At 40.6% G+C, this 24,358-nt stretch overlaps 1 protein-coding gene across 2 annotated transcripts; it reads right to left on the bottom strand.

Moving 5' to 3' along the window:
* Window positions 1–3,114: 3,114 nt before the first annotated feature.
* Window positions 3,115–5,756, bottom strand: LOC147615624 (mannose-1-phosphate guanylyltransferase 1). 2 transcript variants are annotated; one of them, XM_086778147.1, is made up of 6 exons: window positions 5,695–5,756; window positions 5,419–5,575; window positions 4,800–4,862; window positions 4,231–4,470; window positions 3,999–4,060; window positions 3,115–3,917 (listed from the first exon to the last, which is right to left on the bottom strand). In XM_086778147.1, the coding sequence occupies exons 1-6, from the start codon at window positions 5,721–5,723 to the stop codon at window positions 3,389–3,391; spliced, it is 1,080 nt and encodes a 359-aa protein (XP_086634273.1). In that variant the 5' UTR covers window positions 5,724–5,756; the 3' UTR covers window positions 3,115–3,388. The 2 variants fall into 2 exon arrangements, with proteins under 2 accessions (XP_086634273.1, XP_086634272.1); XM_086778146.1 differs by having other exon boundaries at window positions 3,115–4,060; window positions 5,695–5,751.
* Window positions 5,757–24,358: the final 18,602 nt, after the last annotated feature.

Here is a 24,358-nt window from a genome sequence, read left to right as displayed (position 1 = left end):
CCAAATAGTTGTGTCAAGATATAATCTAATGGCACAAAGAGTGCACCAACAAATAGATGTTAGCTCAAACTACACAAAAATATCGAGTTTCCAACCAATCCTATAAGAAATGGGACTCGAATAATTTCCAAAATTCTTAAATTTGTCTTAGATCAGTTTGGTCAATTTTTGACCATTTTTGGGTCATTTTAACTTACTTTTTGTAACTAGACTTGAATTAAGAGAGAGGAGAGATGAAATATCTCAATATTTGAGAATTTAAAACTCCACCACACATGTGAAATAGTCCTTCATGAGAGGAAATCCCCACTCTGAGGTGTCAAAAATTTATTTTTTTAGTATTTCCTTTGGTCCTACTCTTCATCATGTGAGTATTTACTCATTTTTGGGGGGATTTTCTTTATTTCTTCTATTTATCTCCTCCCTACACTTGGATGAATCTAATTGGTCCCTCAAAACCTTAATTTAATTTTTTTCGAAAATCTGGACCCTTAGGATAAGGCCTTTTGAACAAATTATAATAGATTTCTAATGCACCTTCTGAAAATCTTTTGAACTTCAGTTTCGGGGAAATTTATTTTAATAAGAAGAGATATTTTTCCATCCAAAAATATCTAAAATCTGAATAACCTCTCTCCAGAACATTTTCTCTCTCTAGGCAAAAACAGGTAGAAACAAGATCTTTTATATTTCTGAAGAGGGATTTGATTACAGGGGAAGATACTGGACATCTTGAGGGGTTGGGGAGGAATCTTACAGCCCCGGTACTGCTCCTGTGCTAGCTTTCGATCATGATGATAACCTGAGCCATCGCCGTACTACATCTACTAAAGCTACTCAACACATCAATGTGGTGGCTGCAAGGGCGAGAAGAGTGCTCAATGCCTTGATTTTTTTCGAGCCGGGGTTGGCTTGAATGCCATGATTTAGAAGGTACGTTTCTTCACCCTATGAAGAGGGAGGCGGTTGGATAGTTTGACCTCCTTGCCCATCAAAACTCTCTCTTTATGCACCTGGGGTTTTCCGATCTTGTAGTTCAATCTCACAAATCATCATTTATACACATTCGTTTATTTGTTTGCAGTCATGGGTTCTCTGAAAAGCTTTAGCCTATTGTTTAATTCATGTACGGTTCATGGGGTTTCTCTTGTTAATGCCTCCTCGGGTAGCCGTCCGCAATATCCTTTTAAGAAGAAGCCTCAGTTGAAGTATTATGTGCAGTTAGAGCTGGGTGGTGTAGAGTCTAGACTTGGCCATCAACTTCTTGCCACCCGTCAACACTAGCTTCAGTGGCAACTTTGGAGCTGGGATACTCTTTGCATTTAATGTGACCTCTCACGCGCGCGCGCGCACACACACACACACACACACACACACACATCATCATCAAAACCAGGTGCACTCCATGCTCTGAAGCTTGTTAAACAAGATTGTTGTTTCTTTAATTGTTTTACCGTGTTTTGTGTGAGTGCTTGGGTACCATACTTCGTGTAGTGTAGAGCATATTTGAAATGCTCGAATGAACATGAATTTGAAAGCATGCTTGGAAGCAATGCTAGATTGACATCCACAATCGATGAGCTTGAAGCCTATTCTTATGTTTGATGGGAATTCAAAAGTACCTTGCAAATTAAAAAATTACAAATTCATTGCCACATTAAAAAATGAGTTTTGTATCATGAATCAATACGTGGGACTAATGGCCGCCTTTAACATTGCAGGTGTTTTGTGGTCCACTTTCGATATCGAAAGTGCTATTTGGGAAACAAGAGAAGGACATGTTCTCCTATATTTATTAAATTTCGAGAAGGACTGTGTCAACTTCCCGCCATACTTTATGTATGGTTTTTTTTTAAAACTTCGCTCACACGAACGAGCACCAAAATCCTATGACTTGATGAATGTCGTGTAACTCAAATTCAAATGTGGTAATGAAATGATCTACCTTGCAATATACTCTAAGATCTCTGTCGATATCCATCGATTCTTCACGTCAAATATAATCATAGACTTGATTTGATGTTCATGCTCGTTCTTGAGCTCTATAAGTTGTTCATATAAACTTGAGAAAGACACGCATACAAAGAGGACATACTGCAAAAATGGTATGGGTTGCAATGTTCATATTCATTCAAGTGCTTCAAGATATTTATATGTGAACGAAAAGACACACGTTCTTTCAAGTACGTTGACAATGCACAGGTGCAAGCAATCAAGAGCATAAGGCTAGCCAAGCATTCTAGTTTGCAAAGTACATCAATGAGAGAGCTCACAAGCCATTGAAGCACCGAACAATGAAAAATGTCATCAAATTCTCTTCATAAGAATACATGTATGTAGCCTAAGACTTCCTCTAATATGTACCTCTACCTCTCAAACTAGATGTCAGGCACAAAAACAGGATTATTTTAGTTTTTCACGCTCTCTAAGATCCTAGTACACACCTTAGATTTAAAAGAATGATTGTGATATGGGTTCGAACCCTGCTGGCTACCCCGATTGATGCCTTACCCTTGTGTACCGATTGAAGCTTGCCCCTGCTTTGTGGGATAAGGGGGGTCCCATGGGTACTAAGCCCGCTTCCTAACGCCCAACTTTTAAAAAAAAAATATCGTGATGAAGCTCCACTACTCTTCTTCATTGCCGTGTCCAAAAGTTATAAATAGTGTGCCACAGATAGCAAATTCTTGTTCGATAGTAGCTATGCAAAACATAAACAAAGAGCAGCGAAAACATTAATGCAATACATCAGCTCTGTCCCATGGTTAATCTCTTAGCAAAGGAGGCAAGAGAGATGCGAGGCAAGATTTTATGACCTTGAGCCTTCCAAACCGTAACCATGATATAGGATGGATGGATGCTGCCGCTAAGTATACTTCCTTTCTAGGGGGTTGTTTCTCAAGTTTTCACGGGCAACTCTACTACTATGGCCCTCCTCACTCATAATTCATTATTCACCTCCCTCGAGAGCAAGAGCACAACTATCTTTATTTTTACTCCTTTGTGGGACGACCCATCATCCCCCAGGAAAACTTACCTCTCCTTTATATATATATATATATATATAAACTCACTTCATCTTTAGATTAAAGTCATGATACTCAACTCACTGTGAGAAAATAAAAGCACCCTATTTGTATTAGAGCAGAAAAATTATCCCAGCCTAACTAACAACCATATATTAAGAAGAATAAAATTAAGCCCTGACTCTCAAAACTGGGTCATGTCTCATTCCTCTTCATAAGTTTGATAGAGGATGCTGTAAGCAGCTCTGCTAGGAAGACGTTGGCATTGGAGCATGATGAGCTTATATCATAAGACTAGTTTGTTCTAACTTTATACTTGCCCCATGAGCTATTGTATCTGGTGCCTTGCCACAAAATATGCATTACATTACTATCTCTGGCTTCAGAATGCTGGCCTTTATTTCCTTATGGGGCAGCACAACGCCACCATTGCTGTATACTTCATCTGAAATATGCACATCTTCACCCAACACGGTCATGTTCTCTGCACGCGCCCACTGCCCCACCGTCGAATGCCAGCCTATGATACTCCTTGAGACACTCGCATGCTTCTTGACTCTCACACCTCGCATGATCGTGCATCGGGAAAGCCTCACGCCGGATTCAATCACGCAACCGGGCCCCACACAAACATCGGGCCCAATAAGGCATCCTTCCCCAATTCGCACACTCTCGTCGATGACGACGTTGCCGATCACAAAACTCCCTGTGGCGAGTTTCTCAGGGGCACTTCGCCTCAACGACTCCAAATACAAATGCAGACCTGATATGTAGTCGCGGGGTTGTCCCACATCCATCCAGAAGCCAGGTAACACCATTGCAAAAAGCTTCTGATCCTCGACTATCTTTGGGAAAACCTCTTTTTCAATGGAGGTAGGCCTCAATTCAATTCTATCCAAAATTGATGGGTTTAGTAGGTAGATGCCAGCATTTATCTTGTTTCCAACAAATATTTGGGGCTTTTCAACAAACCTCTGGACCCGTCCGGTTCCCTCCTCCATTATAACGACTCCATATTTCGAAGGTTCATCGACCTATATGAAATGAAAGGATTGTTGTGAAAAAAAGGACCCGCAGCAGTCAGAATTGGCATTACAAAAGCCATAAAACTAAGTGGTTCTTAATCAAATCCGGCTTTAGAAAAGCCATAAACCTTCTTGATCAAAACCAGCGTTACAAAAACTATACAACCTTTTGGACTCACCTTTGTAACCATGATTGAGGCCTCTCCCCCATGGCTTTGGTGGAATTCTATCATTTCTTTTAGAGGGTACTCACTGATAACATCACTGTTGAGGACAAAAAAGGGCTGACCTGACCCATCAATAAGCTTGTCCCTAGCCAAAGCTAGAGGGCCTGCCGTGCCCAAAGGTTCTGTCTCTTGGGAGCATGTTATCTTGATGTCGAGCTTCACCTCGAATTCTTTGAGAAAATTTTGCATGACCTGCATGATGCACCACGAAAAGAGAGTTTCAATACACCACGAAAGGACCATCAAAAGAAGCATAATATTTCAATAACTTCTTTTGAGAAAATTACTGTCCTCATCATAGCTTTACAACACTGAACTTCAAGCATTGTAAAATAAACAACAAAAATATCCTCAGTCCGATAATAAAGCTAGGTGAAAGAATTAGGAGTTCCAAAGAAATGCCATAGGTGGTTGGAAGTTCCCAGAAAAGAGCAAAAATATGTGTAATAAGCAGCAGCAGCAGCAGCAACAACAACAACAACAACAACCCCAAAAAAAAAGAGGATTTTTGGAAAGCATACCTCTGGTTGGTAGTTGATAGCCAAGACTACTTCATCCACGCCAATCACTTTCAGTGCCTCTATCTGTAATCCCATATTACACACACACACACACACACACACACACTATAAATAAATAAAACAGCCAGTTCATTTCTCTTCTTTTTCCCAACCCAATTTGTTTAATAAAGCCCATGGCCCAATAGATTCTTTTTTCTTTTTTTCTTTACCGTTCACGCTTTTAACATTTCAAATAATTTACCCAAGTGGGATGTGTACCCTTGTACGTGATCGTGATCGGGTGTAAACATCCATTTCTTGTTAATTTCAAGCCTTCCTCAACAAAAAGAAATGATGAATGAAATCTTTTTTAAGACGCAACATAATTTCCTTTTAACCTTGAAAATTTTGCAAAATCAGGCCGAAACTTACCAATTGATTTTTTTCTTTTTCTTTGAAAAAAAAAAGGAAAAGAAAAGACCTAAATCAGTAAGAAAGAAGACACCTAATTGATTCTCTCTCTCTCTCTCTCTCTCTCTCTCTCTCTCTCTCTCTTTCACACACACACACACACACACACACACACACAAAAACGAGAATGCATAAAGGATTAATTTGTGAACAAAGTTTGAAGAAGGACCTGATGAAGGATCATGGGCTTGTTGGCGAAGTCCACTAAAGGTTTGGGGACACTGAGAGTGAGAGGTCTGAGCCTGGTCCCAAAACCGCCCACAAGGATGAGTGCCTTCATTGTTGCTAATGTCGTTCTTCTTGTTGGATTAATTAGTGGGAACTCTCTGCATGCAAAATCAACAAAACACAAAGAGAAAATGCGGGTATTAAAGCAATTTCAAATTGAATAATAATTATTAGATTTTTTTGTTTAATAAATATCAGAGCGCAAAAATCAGCATACCTTGTAAAGCGTAGATGCCCGCATGTCATCTTTATGCCAATTACTATTGTCACTTTTTCTTTGCAAAAGCTACTATAACCTTATGACGTGATAAGTATGGGAGTAAAGTAGGTTTACACATCTACCACCCCCCCCCTCTCTCTCTATATATATATATAGAGAGAGAGAGAGAGAGAGTAAAGTAGGTTTACACATCTACGGTCTACCCCTCTCTCTATATACATGTGTGTGTGTAATATACATACATACATGTATGTATATACTAGATGAGTCCCTAGGTGGGTGAGTCCTTACTTTGCAAGAGAGAAACCCTCTACTTCCCTCAGTATAGCAAGACACGGGATGGTTCTAGAAGCTAAGGAGAAGCACATCGTGTTGATGCCGCTTGGATGAGTAGTCTTTTGATGTAGCTGAGCATGGTAGCTCCTTTTCGGAAGCCCATGGTAGCTCCTTTTGATGTAGCTGAGCATGGTAGCTCCTTTTCGGAAGCCCATGAAATGAACATTAGATGAGAGCCATGCATGACGAGATGGGTGCCATACATGAGAATGGCACATGTGAGTTGGTTGACTTGCCATATGGCAAGAAAGCTATTATTACGAAGTGGGTTTACAAGGTGAAAAAAAAAATCTAATGGTACTATTGACATGTACAAAGAAAGACTTGTGGGGCAAAGGGATATGCTCAAGAAAAGGGCATTGTGATTATGATGAGACTTTCGCACCTACTTCTAAGATGACCACCATCAAAAGTGTTATTGCATTTGTTGTCCATCATGGATGGAATGTACATTATTTGGATATCAAAACAACCTTCCTTAATGGAGGAGACTTGCGTGAGGAAGTGTATGGGGGAGACTTGCATGAGGAAGTGTATGTGAGTCAACTCATGGGTTTTGTGGCACATTGTTAGGAAGGGAAAGTATGTAGATTATGCAAGGCATTGTATGGCCTCAAACAAGCTCTTTGAGCTTGGTACGAAAAGATACTTGCCTATTTGACCACCCAGAGCTTCCAAAACAGTCCAACAGAGAGTACTCTCTATGTCAAGGTGGACAAAGAGGATTTGATTATCATCATCCTATATGTGGATGTTAATCCCATTTTGGATTAACAAACATGATCCTCAATTGAGGACATTAATAAGTGTCATGAAACGGCACTATAAAAGTTGTACATTACGAGCTATTGGCCACCCAAGGCCTAGTAAGTGAGTTTTGGGCACCCAAGTGTGAATAAGGACCAAATGTATGTAAGGCATTTTCTCATAATGAAAAGACACAATCCCCTTTGCGCTATAGAGAGCTCTCCCTTGTGTCTTGAGAGAGATTGAAGGAGTGAGAGCATTCTAGCATTGTGCCTCTTTCATGCTTGTATGATTCATGCTTGTGTGAGAGAGTGAGAGAGAGAGTGATTACCTTATGCGACGGTGCGAGAGACTCTATAGTGACAGCATGGAGATGGAGCTTGGAGTTTGGAGCGTAACAAGTGAGCTTGGAGGCCTTGAGGGACTCAAGTTCGAAGCATTAGTAAGTACCTTACGATGGTTGTGATCTATTGCTCATCCTTTAGGTGAATGTGTAGAGTTCCCTCTTGGAGGTGTGGTAGCCCATAATATTTTTGGCGCCGCTGTGCCGGGGAAACACCTTTGTTTCTTCCATCCTCTTGGAGTTTCAGCTCCCATTGCATAGGATTCATTATTGCCCTTGCATTTTGATAGTGTATTGTGTGGAAAATGAATGGATAAGATGTGTGTGGTGGTAAGAAATTGGTTGTGATGTTGTGTATGTTTGTGGTGGAGTGGTTTTAGGATAAGGCTTCACTATTTGTTCTTGTTAATTTTGATATTCGCATCATTGAAAACACCAACGTGAATGAGCAGGTTGGTGTATGGTTTTCTTTCCTTTTCAAAAAATTCATAAAAATAAAAAACACCAGGGACCATTGACTGTGCCAAGAACTTGCATTTCATTCCTTAGGAGTGGCACAATCGATTTGGCATTAATTGGATAAGTATTACGCACCCAAAATCACAAACTTTCGATGCGAAAAGTTCCACGTGAAAGTGCAGAAAATTCGTTCATGCCATGAACCATTTCCTGCAGTTTCACGTCATGAATCGCTCACGAAATGAGTGTCGCAATTAAGGCTGAAAATCACGTGATTGCCTTTCTAAAAATAGAAAACCTTATCCTGACACCTCTAACACCACGAAGTCTGCCAAAATTTTTAAGCACGTGAAAGTTCGGTAAAGTGTTCAGGACGTGAAACATTCTGAAGCTGTCACGGCGTGAAACCCTTCTTGGTTCACAACGTGAACCCTTTTGAAGTTATTCATGCGACGTGAAACATTCCCTCCAGATTCACTGGTTGGCCAAATCCAACGGTTAGACAGACCAAGGCCACAAGGGTCAGTTAAGGAGAGCAGCCTATATCAAAAAGAGGGGATCTAACTCGAAAGGTAAAATTTTTTGAGCACGTGAAAGTGCAGGATAACGTTCACGCCGTGAACCATTTCCTGCAGTTTCATGTCGTGAATCATTCTCTGCAATTTCACAGCTTCTGAAACAGAGCGATAGAATCGGAAGTAAAATCAAATTGGGTTGAAAAATAGCTTATCAAATCGCACATACATGCACTTAAGATCTAGAAAACTCATCAGAGACGATCTTACACCTGACGATAGTGCATCGAATCATCGAGGATCTTCCTATCAAAGAAGTGTGGAATCATGACATTCCACAAGCACACACTTGAGTGTTTTAATAAACATGACCACCGCTGAAACTAGTAGCGAAGAGTCCATGGAAGAAGGGCTGAGATACGCTGGGTTTAAGGAAGAGGAGAAACCACCCTCCCCAACCAGGTCCAGTGATATCATTGATATCACCCATGGATTTTTCGATCTCCAAACCAATCATGATGAAGAAGTGCAATCTGTAGGCATGGGTCCGTCAACCAACACTGGACTTGGTCCATGATAAGAAGTGCTATTCCAAACGTCGAATTCTAGGCTATCGAATATCGGCACACCCCGAATAAGACGAGACATAGAAAGTGCGGTTAAGACGGGTCAAATATTCTTCCCCACCGTCGAGGAAGTAGAGTTAAACCTCAAACGGAGTGAGGTGGAACGACAACTATGAGAATTGAGCTTAAGGAAACAAGAGCTCGTTGCTCGAAGGACGAGAGCTGAGCAAAAGGAACGAGAAGTTTTAACCCACTCCAGCCACGAGGGAAGGAACCAGAAATAGTTATGGGTGAAGTGAGGGAGAGATTCCAAACTTGGAACCCATAAACGAGGAATCCAAAACGGAGGAAGGGTTTAAAACCATAGAAGAAGAGGGTAACCTAGCAAGCATGGCAGGTGAAGTAGAGGAACGTCTCTACACCAAAAAGGATATTAAGCAAATGATCAATAAACCTACGTTTCTACAAGACATGGAACTCCTAATTCTGCAAAGACGTACGGAGGCGACTAATGGGGAGTCACTCCAAGGTACTGCGGGCTGGTGGACCATCCCATGGACCCGAAATACCTAGAAGAGCCAATACAGGAAGGGGACAAGGTCTAGGAAGGGGGGGAGAAATTCCTCAAAGGCCTAGGATAGATCCAACCATGGACCTTAATGTAGCCATAAGGAAAGACCTACTGAATATGATGGCAGAGATAGGCCGGGGGATGGCCAGAGAACTAGGCACTGCTCTAGAATCCCGACCTTCCCAGATGAAACCCCATATCATTTCAAAACTTGTACAAAAGTTCTCTGGGGACAGGGATCCTATCCAACATGTAGAGATTTTTGAATCCACATGTAGAGATTTTTGAATCCACATGTGAAACCTGTGGGCAATCAGTGATGTGACAATGATACATGCCTTTTCACTGACCTTGGAAGGAAAAGCTCATCAGTGGTTCCAAACCCTGAAGCCTAAGGATAATGTTAACTTCACTAGGCTAAAGAATGTTTTTGTGCCCAGTTTTGCCCGAAGTGGTGTGACAGATGGAGCCTTGTGGCACAATTACATAATATCAAACAAAAAGAAGATGAGTTGATGAGCGACTATGTTTCTCATCTTTTGAATTCAAGGTGCAAACTTCGGGAGGAAAGGTTAACTGATGATCAATTGTTGCCTTGTTTTCGGAGGGGGGTTAGAGACCATAAAATGCATGATTACCTGGTACTAGCCTGACCTACTACTCTTGATGCATGTTGCGCAATCGAATATGAAGATAACATGTTGGAATTGCCGCAACCAGAAGATGTTAAAACATCTTCAACAACAACTACGACTTCGCATGTCGTGAGCCACCCGGAAATTGGAACTCAAAGCAAGCAAGTCGGAAACATGACGGTGGATGAGCTCAGTAATGCCATATTAGAGAAACTGAAAGTCAAGGAGGGAAGAGAAACATCTAGGCATGGGCATAATCACCTTTACCCTCGCAGCAGGGAATTGGTGTGGTGCTCTATGTGTAGATTAAATCACACCACCACCAAGTGTCCACAGTTAAGAGCAAGGCCATTACTCTATTGTGCTCACTGTGTAAAATTAGGAAATCATGACACTTTAATGTGTAGATATCCAAGGTTTCAAAATTTTGCACAGCTACTACAAGCACTTAGAGCCCCATTGGCTTTACCGGCGCCACTTGCACAGATCATCGTACTGCTCTGGACAACCCAACAGCAACCAACAACACCTAAGGGAGTCGATGAATATCCCAATGCCGACGAGGAAATAAGGAATCTCGAAGATGCCAAGGCCTTAGTCAAAGAGTACCAACAGATTCACATGAAGTCAACAAGTTGAGGGCCAACCAAGTAAGGGATACAGTTTATCCATGAAACGAGCCAACTCGAGATAGGAAATTAGACGTGCCAACCCCAATTCTGGAAGGAATAGATGAGGAGTCCCAAGCAAACACACTGTCCAGAATGTTTGAGGAAAATGGGTTGGAGGAGTCCAACCATTCCTTCCCTATGGAAGAATACATGGGAAGAACCCTCTATCTCCAAAGAACCCAGAGACATAGGCAGTCTCGGCTGTGCTATCCACGCTTGTCCAAATGCCATTAGGGCAACTATTATGCAATTCACCAACCCTATGGACAAACATAAAAGAATGGGTAGAGGGCAGACTAAAGCGAACCGATATTATAGATGAGACTCTGCCACCTTTGGCAGAAAGAACCTTGAGGCATTAAGATACCAGTTAACCAACTGGGACGCTAATACGAAAGCGATGACACAAATACTACCATTTCGATTCATCATAATGGGTACCAAGCACTGGCTATCCTGAATGGTGGGGCGGGGGTTAGCATCATTACAAAACATTGCTGGGAAAACTGGGAAAACCTTGATCTAAAAAAGTAGATCTGATCGTTAAAATGGCTGATTGAACATCTTCGAGGCCCATTGGGCTTCTGGAGAATGTTAAATTCAAACTTTTTACGTTTTGTTATCATCATACATTTGTGATCATGGACTTCCTGCTGTACTAACCTGATACATATGACATAATATTGGGGAGACCCTTCATGAGGGAATCCAAATTGGTGCATGATTGGGCATTGGATCATGTGTATGTACGTAGGGATTCGCAAATCTTAAAGATTGATCTGCGAACATGGAAAGCTCACCAATTCGGTCACAACGGAACAAACCACTTCTATATAGATATGCCAACCCTTGGAGGGAGATCCCTAGGATGAAGAGGAAATGAAAATGTATGGATCACTTCCTTCTCCGGAATTCAGTGAAAACTGGATGCATGTGTTGGCTACCATTAATGTGATGCAACCCAGGGAAACCCAGTATTTAGAATCTAGAACCGTCCCCAATGACCTCTATCTGCATGATTAATTAGCAGATCATGGATGAGGAATCAGGAGGGGAGACATCAAGTATAGAAGGTACTATAGCATGAAGCCGTACCAGTGCTCAGCGCCTCAAACGGTGGCGAAAACAAAAACGGTATATAGCTCGACAAAATGCCCTATTATGAAGAAAACCCACGGATGCCAAGTGATTGAGGTACCTTGAGGCCACTAAGGTACATCATGAGTTCTCCAAGGATTGGGGCGAGGAGTTGAGTAAGATATCGTTGGAGGGAAGGCACAAAGAGAAAATCGTCCTTCAAGAGCCACACACCCAAGCTTATAAAAGCTAGGCACCAAAAATGCAATAAAGCCCTAGCAGAGGCAGAATGTGAGGCTAAAAAGATCATGGCTAAAGCCAAAAGTGACAATGAGGACAAGCCAAACTTGCTCTCAATACCCGACCACTTCAAAAACTACACTGTTTTGAGACGAACAGAGGGTGGTCCGACTGACAGCTACAAGGGTGAAAGAGGATGGGCTATCCACATCGTACGATGGCCCAACAGAAGTCAAGGAGGTGGATATTGTGGGAAAATGGAAAGAAGCTCGGTCCATATACATTGCTAAAGATTTGACTTCAGTTGAAGAAGAAGAGCTCATTGCTCTCCTCAAGGAATTTAAGGATTGTTTCACATGGAATTACAAGGAGATGAAGGGGGTACCGCCTAAGGTGGTACAACATATGATTCTAATCATGGAAGGTTCGAGACCAACCAAGAAAAAACCATACCATATGAATCCTAAGTATGTGGCAATTGTAAAGGAGGAAATTGACAAGCTCATTGCTCTGTGGACTTCATCTATGAAATCGAACATACGGATTGGTTGTCACCAATTGTGATAGTGCCAAAAAAGAATGGGAAGCTTAGGGTATGTGTTGATCTGAAAAAGGTTAATGCAGCCACTAGAAAAGACCATTATCTGTTGCCTTATACAGAAAACATTTTGGAAAGAGTGGCTGGGAGAGAAGCTTATAGCTTCTTGGATGTATTCTCCAGCTACAATCAGGTGTCCAAGGCACCAGAGGACCAGCACAAGATAGCTTTCAACACAATGTGGGGGACATTTGCATACAAGGTTATGCCGTTCGGCCTCACAAACGCCCTAGAAACCTTTCAATGATTGATGTGCACAGCCTTCAAGGACTACTTACAAAAGTGGTTGGAGGTATTCATTAACGATCTATGTGCACACTCTCGATGGGTAGACCATCTTGTCTGCTTAAGGAAAGTGTTCGAGCGATGTCGATTATATCGTATATCAGTGAACCCCTTGAAGTGTCAGTTTTGGGTCAAGCATGGTGTAATATTGGGACACACTGTCTCAAAGAATGAATGGTATATCCACTGACGATAGCAAGGTCAAACTGATATTGGAGCTGCCACCGCCTACCAACTATAAGGGAGTGTAAAGGTTATGGGTCATGTGGGGTATTATTCATAATTTTTTATGCTGAAATAGCGAGACCCTTGTACAAGCTCCTCATTGTCTTTGAGTTGACCAAGGAGTGTCAGGAAGCATATGATCGACTGAAGTATGTGTTGGCAAGCGCGCCAATTCTATGACCCCCTGATTGGGATCTCATATTTCACGTGCACATTGATGCATCAAATTTGCTATTGGTTGCGTACTAGCCCAGCTTGGTGAGTTCAAATTGGACTATCCAGTTTGCTTCACTAGTCGTCAGCTGAATGATGCAGAGGTGAATTACACTACCACAGAGAGAGAAGGATTGGCCATGGTTTACGCCGTCAAGAAATATCAACATTACCTCTTGGCCAACAAATTCGTATTTTTCGTGGACCATCAAGCCTTACTATACCTAGTAAATAAACCTTGCACTACGGGGAGAATCACACGATGGTTACTATTGTTATTGGAATTCGACTTTACAGTCACAGTAAGGAAGGGAACACAGCATGTGTTGGCCGACCACATGTCAAGAATTCCAAATGGGGAACTAGCAACTGGTGTTGATGTGACTTTCTTGATGCTTGTTTATTTAAGTTGGATGTGACTTTCTTGATGCTTGTTTATTTAAGTTGGATGTGGTACCCGAATGGAGTGAAGAAATCTCAAAGTATCTAGCTTATGGTTTTTCGCAAGAAATACCTTTGAACAAAGACAAAATGCAACGGCTTATCAAGCTGGCTGCACCTTATCAACTGATTGTGTGCGAATTATATAAGTTAGGAAAAGATAATGTGCTTAGAAGATGCGTTAGAGAGGATGAGTTCATCACCATATTGGAAGAAGCTCATTTAGGGATAGTAGGCAGGCATTTTGCTAGAGAAATCACAGCTCGAAAAGTGCTTCAAGCAGGACTATTGTGGCCTACGTTATTTGGAGACGCCATAGAATTTGCCAAAAGATGCGAAGAATGTCAACGTTTCGCTATTCGACAAGATGCTGCCGCGCTCACCCCTATTATTGTAAGACAACCATTTGAAAAATGAGGGATAGATTTTATGGGACCGATTAGTCCAGCAGCACACCCATCCCAAGCCTGATACGTGATCGTGGCCACGTACTATTTCACGAAATGGGCAGAAACCAGAGCCTCAAAGAGAGTTGATGCGCGAACAATTGTAAAATTTTTATATGAGTAAATCATCTCGAGGTTTGGCTGCTCATTAGAATTGGTGAGTGATTGCGGCTCACATTTTATCAAAAAGGTGATTGATCATTTACTTGCGGGACTCTTAGTGATCCATAAAAAATCATCAAGCAAAGAGTACAAACAAGATTTTGTGTACTATCTTGACTAAAACCTTAGAAGCAAGCCGAACAGACTCGGAACATAAGCTAACAGCAGCCCTATGGGCCTATCAAACATCATATAAGGTAGCAACGGGTTACACTCCTTTCCGTCTAGCTTATGGTGTGGAAGCAGTTCTGCCTATGGAATACCTAGTCCCAAGCTTAAGGATTGTTGTACAAGAGCATCTAACTAAGAATGCATTAGCTGAAAGGCTAATTGACTTAGAAAAGCTTGATGAGACTAGATTGATAGCATCACATGGACTCATGGTTGAATTACGAAGGAAACACTAGCTCGACAAAAATCTTAAGCAAAAAGAAATTAAAACAGGGAACCTTGTCCTCATGTATGGTGTTGGTAGCGCCAGGAAAAAGAAACTTAAATACCGAGGCCTGGGACCATTCCGAGTATCAAAAATCACACCTCAGGGGTCTGTTCGAATGGAGACAATTGACGGCATCCAAATGGATGGATATGTCAATGGAAGTAAATTAAAAAAATACTTTGGACCACTGACCCAAGAGATGCTCTTGTAAGAACATCTCTTGAAACAACAAAAACAGCTTGCAAAAGAAAAGATACAACAAGCACAAGAAGAGGGTAAAGCTAGAGAGATCAAAGCCAAACAACTACTGCACAAAAGACTAATATATGTCAATATGACTTCTGTGAACCTTTCGGACGAAGGGGAACTAAACATTGAGCCAGCGCACGACTCAAGGTGGGAATTACTATAGCTAAAGGCCATGCAACAAGCATTGCATTGATAGGGTAGCATTAGGTAAACCACACCTTGAACCCACTGATACGCAAGTTCATAGCATTCACTTGCGAAAAAAGCCGAGGGATTTTTTAATGTTAACATTTCCATCAAAAATAATTCCTTGGTCGAGAAGGTGTTTGTCATGCCTGCAAGTTCCATGGAAGAAGAGATGATTCTAGGACGATCCTAGATCTATGCCAGTAAATGCAATATCCAATGGGAAGAACGAATAGCATTGATAAGCACAGGTGAGAAGGTCATGTCCATACCCTTATGGAGCTCGACAAACAAAGGAAAGCACAACATAACTGATGAACAAATAATGAGTGCAATGGCAACACCTCAGAGGACAGAACCAGCAACCATTCCACGATGCTTACCCACACAATACTCTAGATCTAAGGATACATAGAAGTGGGTGCCAAAGAATCAACTATCAGATCAACCAAACAAGAAGGACACCATAAATGATAAAAAGAACCCAAGAAGAGCCTACAAACAATTCAAAAGTCAGACCTTGTTGACTCAAACCAATTGGCAGGACTCCAAGCATCCAAAGAGACCTCAGGGAGCCTGTGAGCAATGGGTCTGAAAGGACTTACTGTGAGCACAAGGATACTATCAAGGCAATGCAACAATATGGGTACCCAAACCCCACTCAGTGTGACCAATACTGCAAACATGTCGAGCCATCAAAAAGAGGGTGGTAAAAGCATGCAACATCAACTCCCGACTCAAGCAAGCACCACACCAACCCTTGTGTGGAGGAAAAAGCAACCCCAGCCAAATGGGTTGGGAATCCCCAAAGCAATGAAAGTACCCACTTTGGCTACAGAACTGAACAAGGAACTTAAGGGCAAAAACAAAGAAATTCAGCAACAACAAGGAGATACAGATGGAAGCCCTCCACAACCAGACACAGCAACAAGTCAGTTGGGTGGAAGAAATAATAAAAAACTCCCAAATGGAACTAAAACGACTACATCAACAAATGCCCAAAAGTGCCCAGGTGACCCCTTGGTTCTCATGGTGATAAACAAAAGGTATCCAATGATTGCACAAATGGTTACAAGGTAAGCAATGTATCATTCACTCATCATGTGCATGTTTGACTGCTTGAGCATAAAGGAAAAAATGAGAAAATTTTGATCTTATGAATTCCACGTGAAACTGTAGAAAAATGGTTCACGCCGTGAACCACTTTAAAGAGTTTCATGTCGTGAAAGAGTTCAAAATAGCTCATGCCGTGAAACGGTAATTTTTCAGCTAATCGCATGCCACGTGGCATTCTTCATTAAGATACCCGCCCTGTCCGACGACTCCGTGTTATAAAATCGATTTTCTTTCCTTTTTTGTCATTTCGCATCATGTGCGTGGAGTGATCATTTGCATCTCTCTTTTCGAGCTTGCCATCTCTCTTTAATGATTCTTGACTATTCCTTCGAGGTGGGCGCTTGATCCTCATTTTTATCAGTTCTTTTCTTTTCTTTTTTTAGTCGTTTGTTTTTGTTTTCGTTTTGTGTTCTTCAAATCACAATAACATTAAGTGGTAACACAAATGATCTGGCCTTTCACAATTGATTAAATCAAAAAATTTACAAAAGATTGGTGTCTCAAATGATTAAACATATTGTCTACACTTTCACGAACAATATGTCTACACTTTCACGCGCCTGAGCCTTTCACGGCCAGAGCCGTTCATGGACTATTGTTATATGCACATTATGTATGCATATACTAGGAGGCTAACCCACATTAGGCTTGTAAGCATGGGAGCATGGGAATAAGCTCTAGTGGAGCATGGATTAAGACTAACCTTAAAGGTTAAGGTTAGGGTCAGGCATCCAAGGGTCACACATGGGAAATGGAGAGTAAAGAGTCACTTGAGGGCCCTCCTATATAATAGGGGCATGGGGGGGCACACTCAAGGGAGGCTTGGAGGCTTGGAGGCTTAGGCTATGGTCTCTTGTGTAGAGGATCATATGTACTCATTTACCATTTCACACTATAGCTACATGCTATTGGATTGGAGTTATACCTCTTGATGGTATGGGACATCAAGGGTAAAGGTATGATGTATTTCATTATAATTCATGTGTGCATCCCTTGGGCTCGGGCGGGGGTGGTCGGCGGGTGGATGAGTTTATGCCTGATTTATGCATGTTTATGCATAACAATTATCTAGAGAGATCTTAGGGTTTTAACAGTGGTATCAGTGCAATCTCTAGTTAATTGTTGTTATTTTCTCTTTCTTATTGAATTTTTTGATATTTTTTTGAAGTAAATTTTAATATTTACTAAATAAAAATATTATTTTGTTGATTTGTGTTGATGATTTGCACGTGGATCATCGATATGGCGATTGGAACACGTGTTACTACTATTCAATGGACGAATCGATGTTGCGGGGGAATTATGAATTATGTGAGTTTAATGCTATTTTTTCCTATTTTTATGTTTAAAATAAGCATTAATGGAAATTTTTACAAAAATACCACATATTTTATTGTGGATATTTTTGGTAGAATGGATTCCCTAATTTTTTAGAAAATTTTCCTAATTTTTTGAGCATTTTTATGGTTAAAAATGTATTTTTTATACATTTTTACAGGTTTTTCCGTGGGTATGCGATCAAATTTCTGTCGATTTTCTGCTAAAATGCAAGAGGGGGCAGCATGTTGATGCATTGAATGCTCTTCTATGTGCGTGGGACCCTCTTCGTCTCTCAATTCTGAATTTTCATCTCGCGTGTATAAACACCTCTTAAAAAAGCACATTTTTTATTAATGTTAATCATAATTTGGATTTATGATTAACATTTTTTATTAATGTTAATCATAATTAGGATTTACTTATGATTAAAAAGATTAATTAAAAGTTAATCCTTCTCTCTGATTAACAGAGAAGAGAAGATGGTGAGTTGAGAGAAGTGTTGATTGGAGTAGGAGAGGAGAGAGGTGTGAGGAGAGAGGACCTCTCCCTCACCTAGTTCGAAACGGGCACGCGGGGGGGGGGGGTGTTCTGCTGCGCTCCAGCCTCTGAAGCGAAAATCGCCCCCCCTAAAAATTTTCCAAAAGATTTTTATTAAAACTTAAAAGCTTTAATTTAATTTTTTTAAAAGAAGTTTTTCAATTTATTTTAAAAAAAGCTTTTCAAAGCTTGGAAAAAATAGGAGAAAATATGAAATTTGAGGAAAAAAATCTCTAGATTTTTCTAATTTTTTTTTTCTTCAAGCCCTTTGGCTTTTCGCATTCCCGGGAAACCTTTTGGCTTTCCGAATTTCGAAAAATCTTTTGACCTTTCGGATATTCCGAAAACTTTTGACCTTTCACATTCCGATTTTTTTTGTCTTTTCATTTTCCCGAAACTGTTGGCTTTCCGTATTTCGGGAAAACCATTGCGATTCCAAAAATTTTCGACCGTTTGTATTCTAAATGCGTTCGAGATAAATTAAAATTTTCAAAAAATTCTTAAAAATTAGTGGAAAATTAGACAAAGGTTATTTTAAATTTCTAGAAAATGTGGGGTTGGTGTGTGTTTGGCATGTGGTGTGTCCATTTGGGCCCCCGTGACCATTCAGATTTCTTTAAAATATATATTTTTTGACCCAAAAATTTAGAAAATCCATTAAAATTATAAATTTTCATTGGATTTGAGAATTGTTGGGCGGAATTGGAAATTTTGTGAACGATGGGATTCTCGGGAGAAATTAGGAATTTTCTAGAAATTATTTTTAGAAATCTTGAAAAATTAGTATTTATAAAATATCAATGGTATTTTGGCAAATTAAATTGTTAATTTTCTTTTGGAATGCCATAAGATAGGTTTGGTGGAATTTAAAATTATCATATTTTGAGGCCCTATAAAATCAGGAAAAAATCATGATAATTTTTTTTCTCGAGAATTTAATATTTTCGAGGATTTTTTAATGTTGAAGTACGTTTTCTCATGTTGACATTAGATTGATGCTAGTTATTCGCATATTATTAATACGATTGTACCTCTATTAGTAGTTATTTCTATTTAGATTAATTCTAAACGATGTTTTCATGATTTTTTACCATTGTTTAGCCATTCTTTTTGGACATGCTCCTTAAATTTTTTTGATGGCTATAATCTGCGTTCAAAGTGTGTTTTACCTTTGACACTTTTCCATGATAATTTATTTTGCACTTGTTTAAGTGTGGTCTATGCTTAATTTCCTAAGCCTAAGACAAATTCTATCATGGGTTAGTTGATCTGTTTGTTTTAGTGGATTTGGATGTTTTCCAAGTTTTACTTTGACTCATCAAGTTTTGCTTAGATCACTCGTGTCTAGGGGTTTTTAATGAGTGTTACACACATGTGTTTCACTTACTTACTTTGGAGTTTTGCTTGAACAACACCATGTTCATATACTCCGAATTGATGAGTTGGCCACCAATTTTAATGCTTCTTTTGGCATGATTAATGTCCATTAGATGGCATACATTGATTTTTATGATCAACTATGGTTTTCATGGATTTGAGGAGCTTCTTATCCATCGTTTTACAAGGATCTTTTGATCTTTTGGATAATATCATGTGCTTTGAAGGTAGTATTTACCTTCGTTTTTTGCACATAATTTTGGAGTATATTGCTTGTACTCTTGTACATATTCCAACTCGGATACTTAGTTGCTTATGTATCTAGGTGAGTTATTTTTCTATCCTAACTTTATTATGTTTTGGGTAGTTATCATTAGAAAGATGCCAATAATTCAAAATTCTTTTCTAATGATATACTCAATAAGCGTTATTCCTTGATGTGGTCTCAGGTATATAGAGACAGGTTTTAGTATGTGAAAGTCTGGGATAAGGCCATCTTATTCCTTTTATATAGGATTTTATTCATATTTCCTAGACGGCATACTAGGGAGTTTCAAGTTGGTAAGGTATGAATGGGTGGTATCATGGTGGTATGGGACACTAGGAATCCCTCACATATATTATCTTATGGGATAATTTGGGCTCAAGATTATTACTTTGCTTACATTACTTAGCATGTTGACCTCAACATTCAAAGACAATCTCATTTTTTGAATTCACTAAAAGTTATAGTGTAGGCATTCTCTTTAGATAAACTTCTTTTATCTATCCTGCATGTTGATAAGTGTAATCTAGTCGACATTTTCATTTGTTGAAATCTCTTTCCTTAGAGTTCAACGAGTTTATCTTGTTGTCTTCGGATAAGGAAATTTGGATTCTTCCTTTGTTGGCATTTTTTTCTCTAGCTCTGTACTTTAGGTGATTTATACAGCCAACCTGATGGTTTACGGATCGACATATGTGACTCATCAAGACATTGATGACTCTCTATGTTGATATGGGTAACTCGGGACACCGATAATTCCATGAGCAGATGTGGGGTACATCGGGCCGCTGATGGATACCTGGTTCCTGTTGTTATAATGCCATGTTTTCCTACTTTATTACGAATGGTTTACAATGAGGAAACTACTTTGAGTATGAGTTCCTTTGATCATCCACAGTCTGATGGGCAACGATATGCTTCGTGTATATGTCTCTCTGGAAAAGCATCAAATTAGAAAAAATATATTCTAATGATGGAATTTGCCTATAACAGTTTTAGTCCGTTCATGCTTAGGTATGGGTATCAACTCTCTTAGGGCACCTATTGATGTCGGTCTTAAGAACATCGAGCTTGATACATCAAGGGATTTCTTGCATGATATACAAGAAATGTTGACCAAAGCTCGAGATTCTATCAGGAGTGCTCAGGATAGGGCACGGTTCTATGCTGATAGAGGATGCTCAATTTGGTCTGTTCATGCTTAGGTATGGGTATCAACTCTCAGGGCACCTATTGATGTCGGTCTAAAGAACATCGAGCTTGATACATCGAGGGATTTCTTGCGTGATATACAGGAAATGTTGACCGAAGCTCGAGATTCTATCAGGAGCAGGATAGGGCACGGTTCTATGCTGATAGAGGATGCCAAATTTGGTCTTTTGAACCAGGATCGTTGGTTTATTTAAAAGTTCATAAAGATTTTCAGACTTTGTCAAAAGGAAAATGTTAAAATTTATCTCCTAGATATTGTGGTCCATTTCGATTTATACATCGGATTGGCACGGTTGCGTATGAACTTAAACTACCTCCACATGTTAGAGTTCATCTAGTCTTTCATATCAATAGATTGAAAAGGAAACTGGGAGGTGAGGATAACATAGTTACCCCTCAAGAACTCGTTGAAGTCAAAGAATTATCCTATGTTCCACATGAACCTGATAAGGTACTTGAATTCCGGGAAAGAAAACTTTGTAGTTGACTAATCCTTGAGGTTAAAATTAGGTGGAAAGATAGGGAAATAGAGGATTCGACTTAGGAGTCAGTTGAGATTGTTCAGTGCAGTTCTCCGTCTTTTCATTGCAAGAGTACAATGTTTTGAGAGAGGGGAAGTACGTTATATGCACATTATGTATGCATATACTAGGAGGCTAACCCACATTAGGCTTGTAAGCATGGGAGCATGGGAATAAGCTCTAGTGGAGCATGGGTTAGGACTAACCTTAAGGGTTAAGGTTAGGGTCAGGTATCCAAGGGTCACACATGGGAAATGGAGAGTCAAGAGTCACTTGAGGGCCCTCCTATTTAATAGGGGCATGGAGCACACTCAAGGGAGACTTGTAGGCTTGGAGGCTTAGGCTATGGTCTCTTGTGTAGATGATCATATCTACTCACCTACCATTTCACACTATAGCTACATGCTATTGGATTGGAGTTATACCTCTTGATGGTATGGGACATCAAGGGTAAAGGTATGATGTATTTCATTATAATTCATGTGTGCATCCCTTGGGCTCGGGGGTGGTTGTATGGATGAGTAAAGATTACTTCACCTGTTCCGAGAAAGAGGTATTTGCCGAGAAATCAAAATTATTGCTGCTTTTAGCATATGCCTGATTTATGCATGTTTATGCATAACAATTATCTAGAGAGATCTTAGGGTTTTAACAACTGAGCCTTTCACGAAAACTAATCCTACACTTTCACGCCTGAGCCTTTCATAGCCAAAGCCATTCACAGCCCGTTCATGGAAACTAATCCTGCACTTTCACGCCTAAGCCTTTCATCTCACGAACTGAGCCTTTCACGGCCAAAGCCGTTCACCGAAACTAATCTTGCACTTCCACACCTGAGCCTTTCACGGCGTGAGCTGTTCACGAACTAACACTTTCACGGACTGAGCCTTTCACGATTAAGCCTTTCACGTACTAACACTTTCATGGCCAAAGCCTTTCACGGCCTGAGACTTTCACGGACTAACACTTTCACGGCCAAAGCTTTTCACGGCCTGAGACTTTCACAGACTATAACTTTCACGGCGAGAGTCTTTCACGCCAGAGCCTTTCACGGCTAGAGCCTTTCACGGCCATATTCTTTCACACCAAAGTCTTTCACGAACTAACACCTTCACAGACTAACACTTTCACGACCAGAGCCCTTCACGAAAACTATTCCTGCACTTTCATGAAAACTATGTTTGCACTTTCACGAAAACAAGGTCTGCACTTTCACGGCCTCACCTTTTCACGACCTGCACATTCACGTATTCTACTTTGCCAACCATGAACTGACTATTAACACACCAATGGATTGTTCATACGCTAACGTACTTTTCAATATACTAACCTATTTCCAATAAATTACTTACCCAAAAAAAAGAAGAGAAAGATATCAACCCCACCAGTCATTCAAGTGATCCTATGTGCCCTACTACAAATGTCAGCCTCGGAGTCCGAAGCCCACGAGAACCCATCTACAACTTAAGTAAGCAATGCCACTCGATCCCCAGCGAGCCAGAAAAGACGAGGAACATAGCGATCAAAGCTAAACTACTTGGGTCCTTATGCCCAATCTTTCCATGGGACTATCATCCCGAAGGAATCTCACACATCCCATGGAAAGGTAGCCCTTTAATACCACAGCCCAGAGTGTCTACAGATACTGGAAGAGGTTGAAGTGAAGGCAAAATTAGACAAAGTCGGTCTCGCAAGGATGGCACAGATACTCCCCCGCACTATCAACACAGAACTCTGCGTGGAGTACCTGAAGACCTACGACAAGGGCACCAAAAGAGGGAGAATCACCAAGGCAGGTGGCACTACAGAAGAAATCCTCATCACAAAGGACCTAATAAGAGAAGCTCTATAACTTCTAGCCACAATTAAGGCCCACCAACACAACATTGACAAGATGCCTTTAAAGGACATGCTGAAGAAGCCTTCCTACAATTCGAATGGTGCAGAATACGAGAATATCCAAGATGAAGCTACAGAGAAGGCTGGTAGGGCAATGTCTCTAATAATGCAGATAAAGCCAGTAGACAAATGAAACAGAGTGGGTCTCAATAGAGTAGCAAAAGTACATGAAGAGAAAGAAGAAGATTGGGCATTCTATCTATATAAGGAGCTGGAGAACTATTTGAAGGCCCACCAATCTAAGATATCTAACCCTTACCTTCTAACACAGGTTCTCAATCATGTAGCCAAAAGACCTCTCAAGGAGCCTGAACTCGAGGAACAAATGCAGTTGGCATTGCTACCAAAGCAGCCCACATTACCAGCTAAAGATGTACATGAAGGGTAAGCCATTTTGATGGAGACTAAGGATATCATAAAGCAGATGAAGAAAGATCACAACAAGAAGAGAATAGATAGAAGGATGAGGGGGGTGCTCACCAATGTTGCTGCTGCTGAGTCACAAAGACTTGAGGAAGAAGTAGCCACAAAAATCTGTACTTACAAAGAGGCACTGAAAGAAAATATTCTCAGCCATACCACACAGGAGCACCAGCAACAACAGATTACTCATCCAACAAGCCCTGCCCAACTATTTAAAGACTTATCTCCTCTCAAGGACTCAAGTCTGGTAGACACACCAATAGAGACGGCTCCAGAACCAGCAACGCTCATACAAGCTGAAGAAAGGCAAGATGTAGAGGCAGCCACAACCCAAGTACAGGAACCAAAGGAACCCCTGGAAGCAATTAAAAGATAAAGAACTCCAAAGCCATCAAGTCCAAGCAAGAGGAGGAGATTGGAAGACGAAGAAAGACTACCATAGCTTGCCTCCCTACCAGAACATCGATTACCAACAATTCTTGCAGGAGACCGTAGAAGGACTTGATGAGCTGCTCAACCAACCATTGACTGGGCTCTGGACAGGGCTGGAGACAGAATCAAGCACCAATGCAATGTGGGAGCAGTAA

This window comes from Cibotium barometz, chromosome 39 (assembly GCF_041138505.1).
Source record: "Cibotium barometz isolate CiBa-2024 chromosome 39, ASM4113850v1, whole genome shotgun sequence".
Lineage (NCBI taxonomy): Eukaryota > Viridiplantae > Streptophyta > Polypodiopsida > Cyatheales > Cibotiaceae > Cibotium > Cibotium barometz.
Note: the sequence above shows the minus strand (reverse complement) of the source record. Positions and strands in the feature narration are given on the sequence as shown.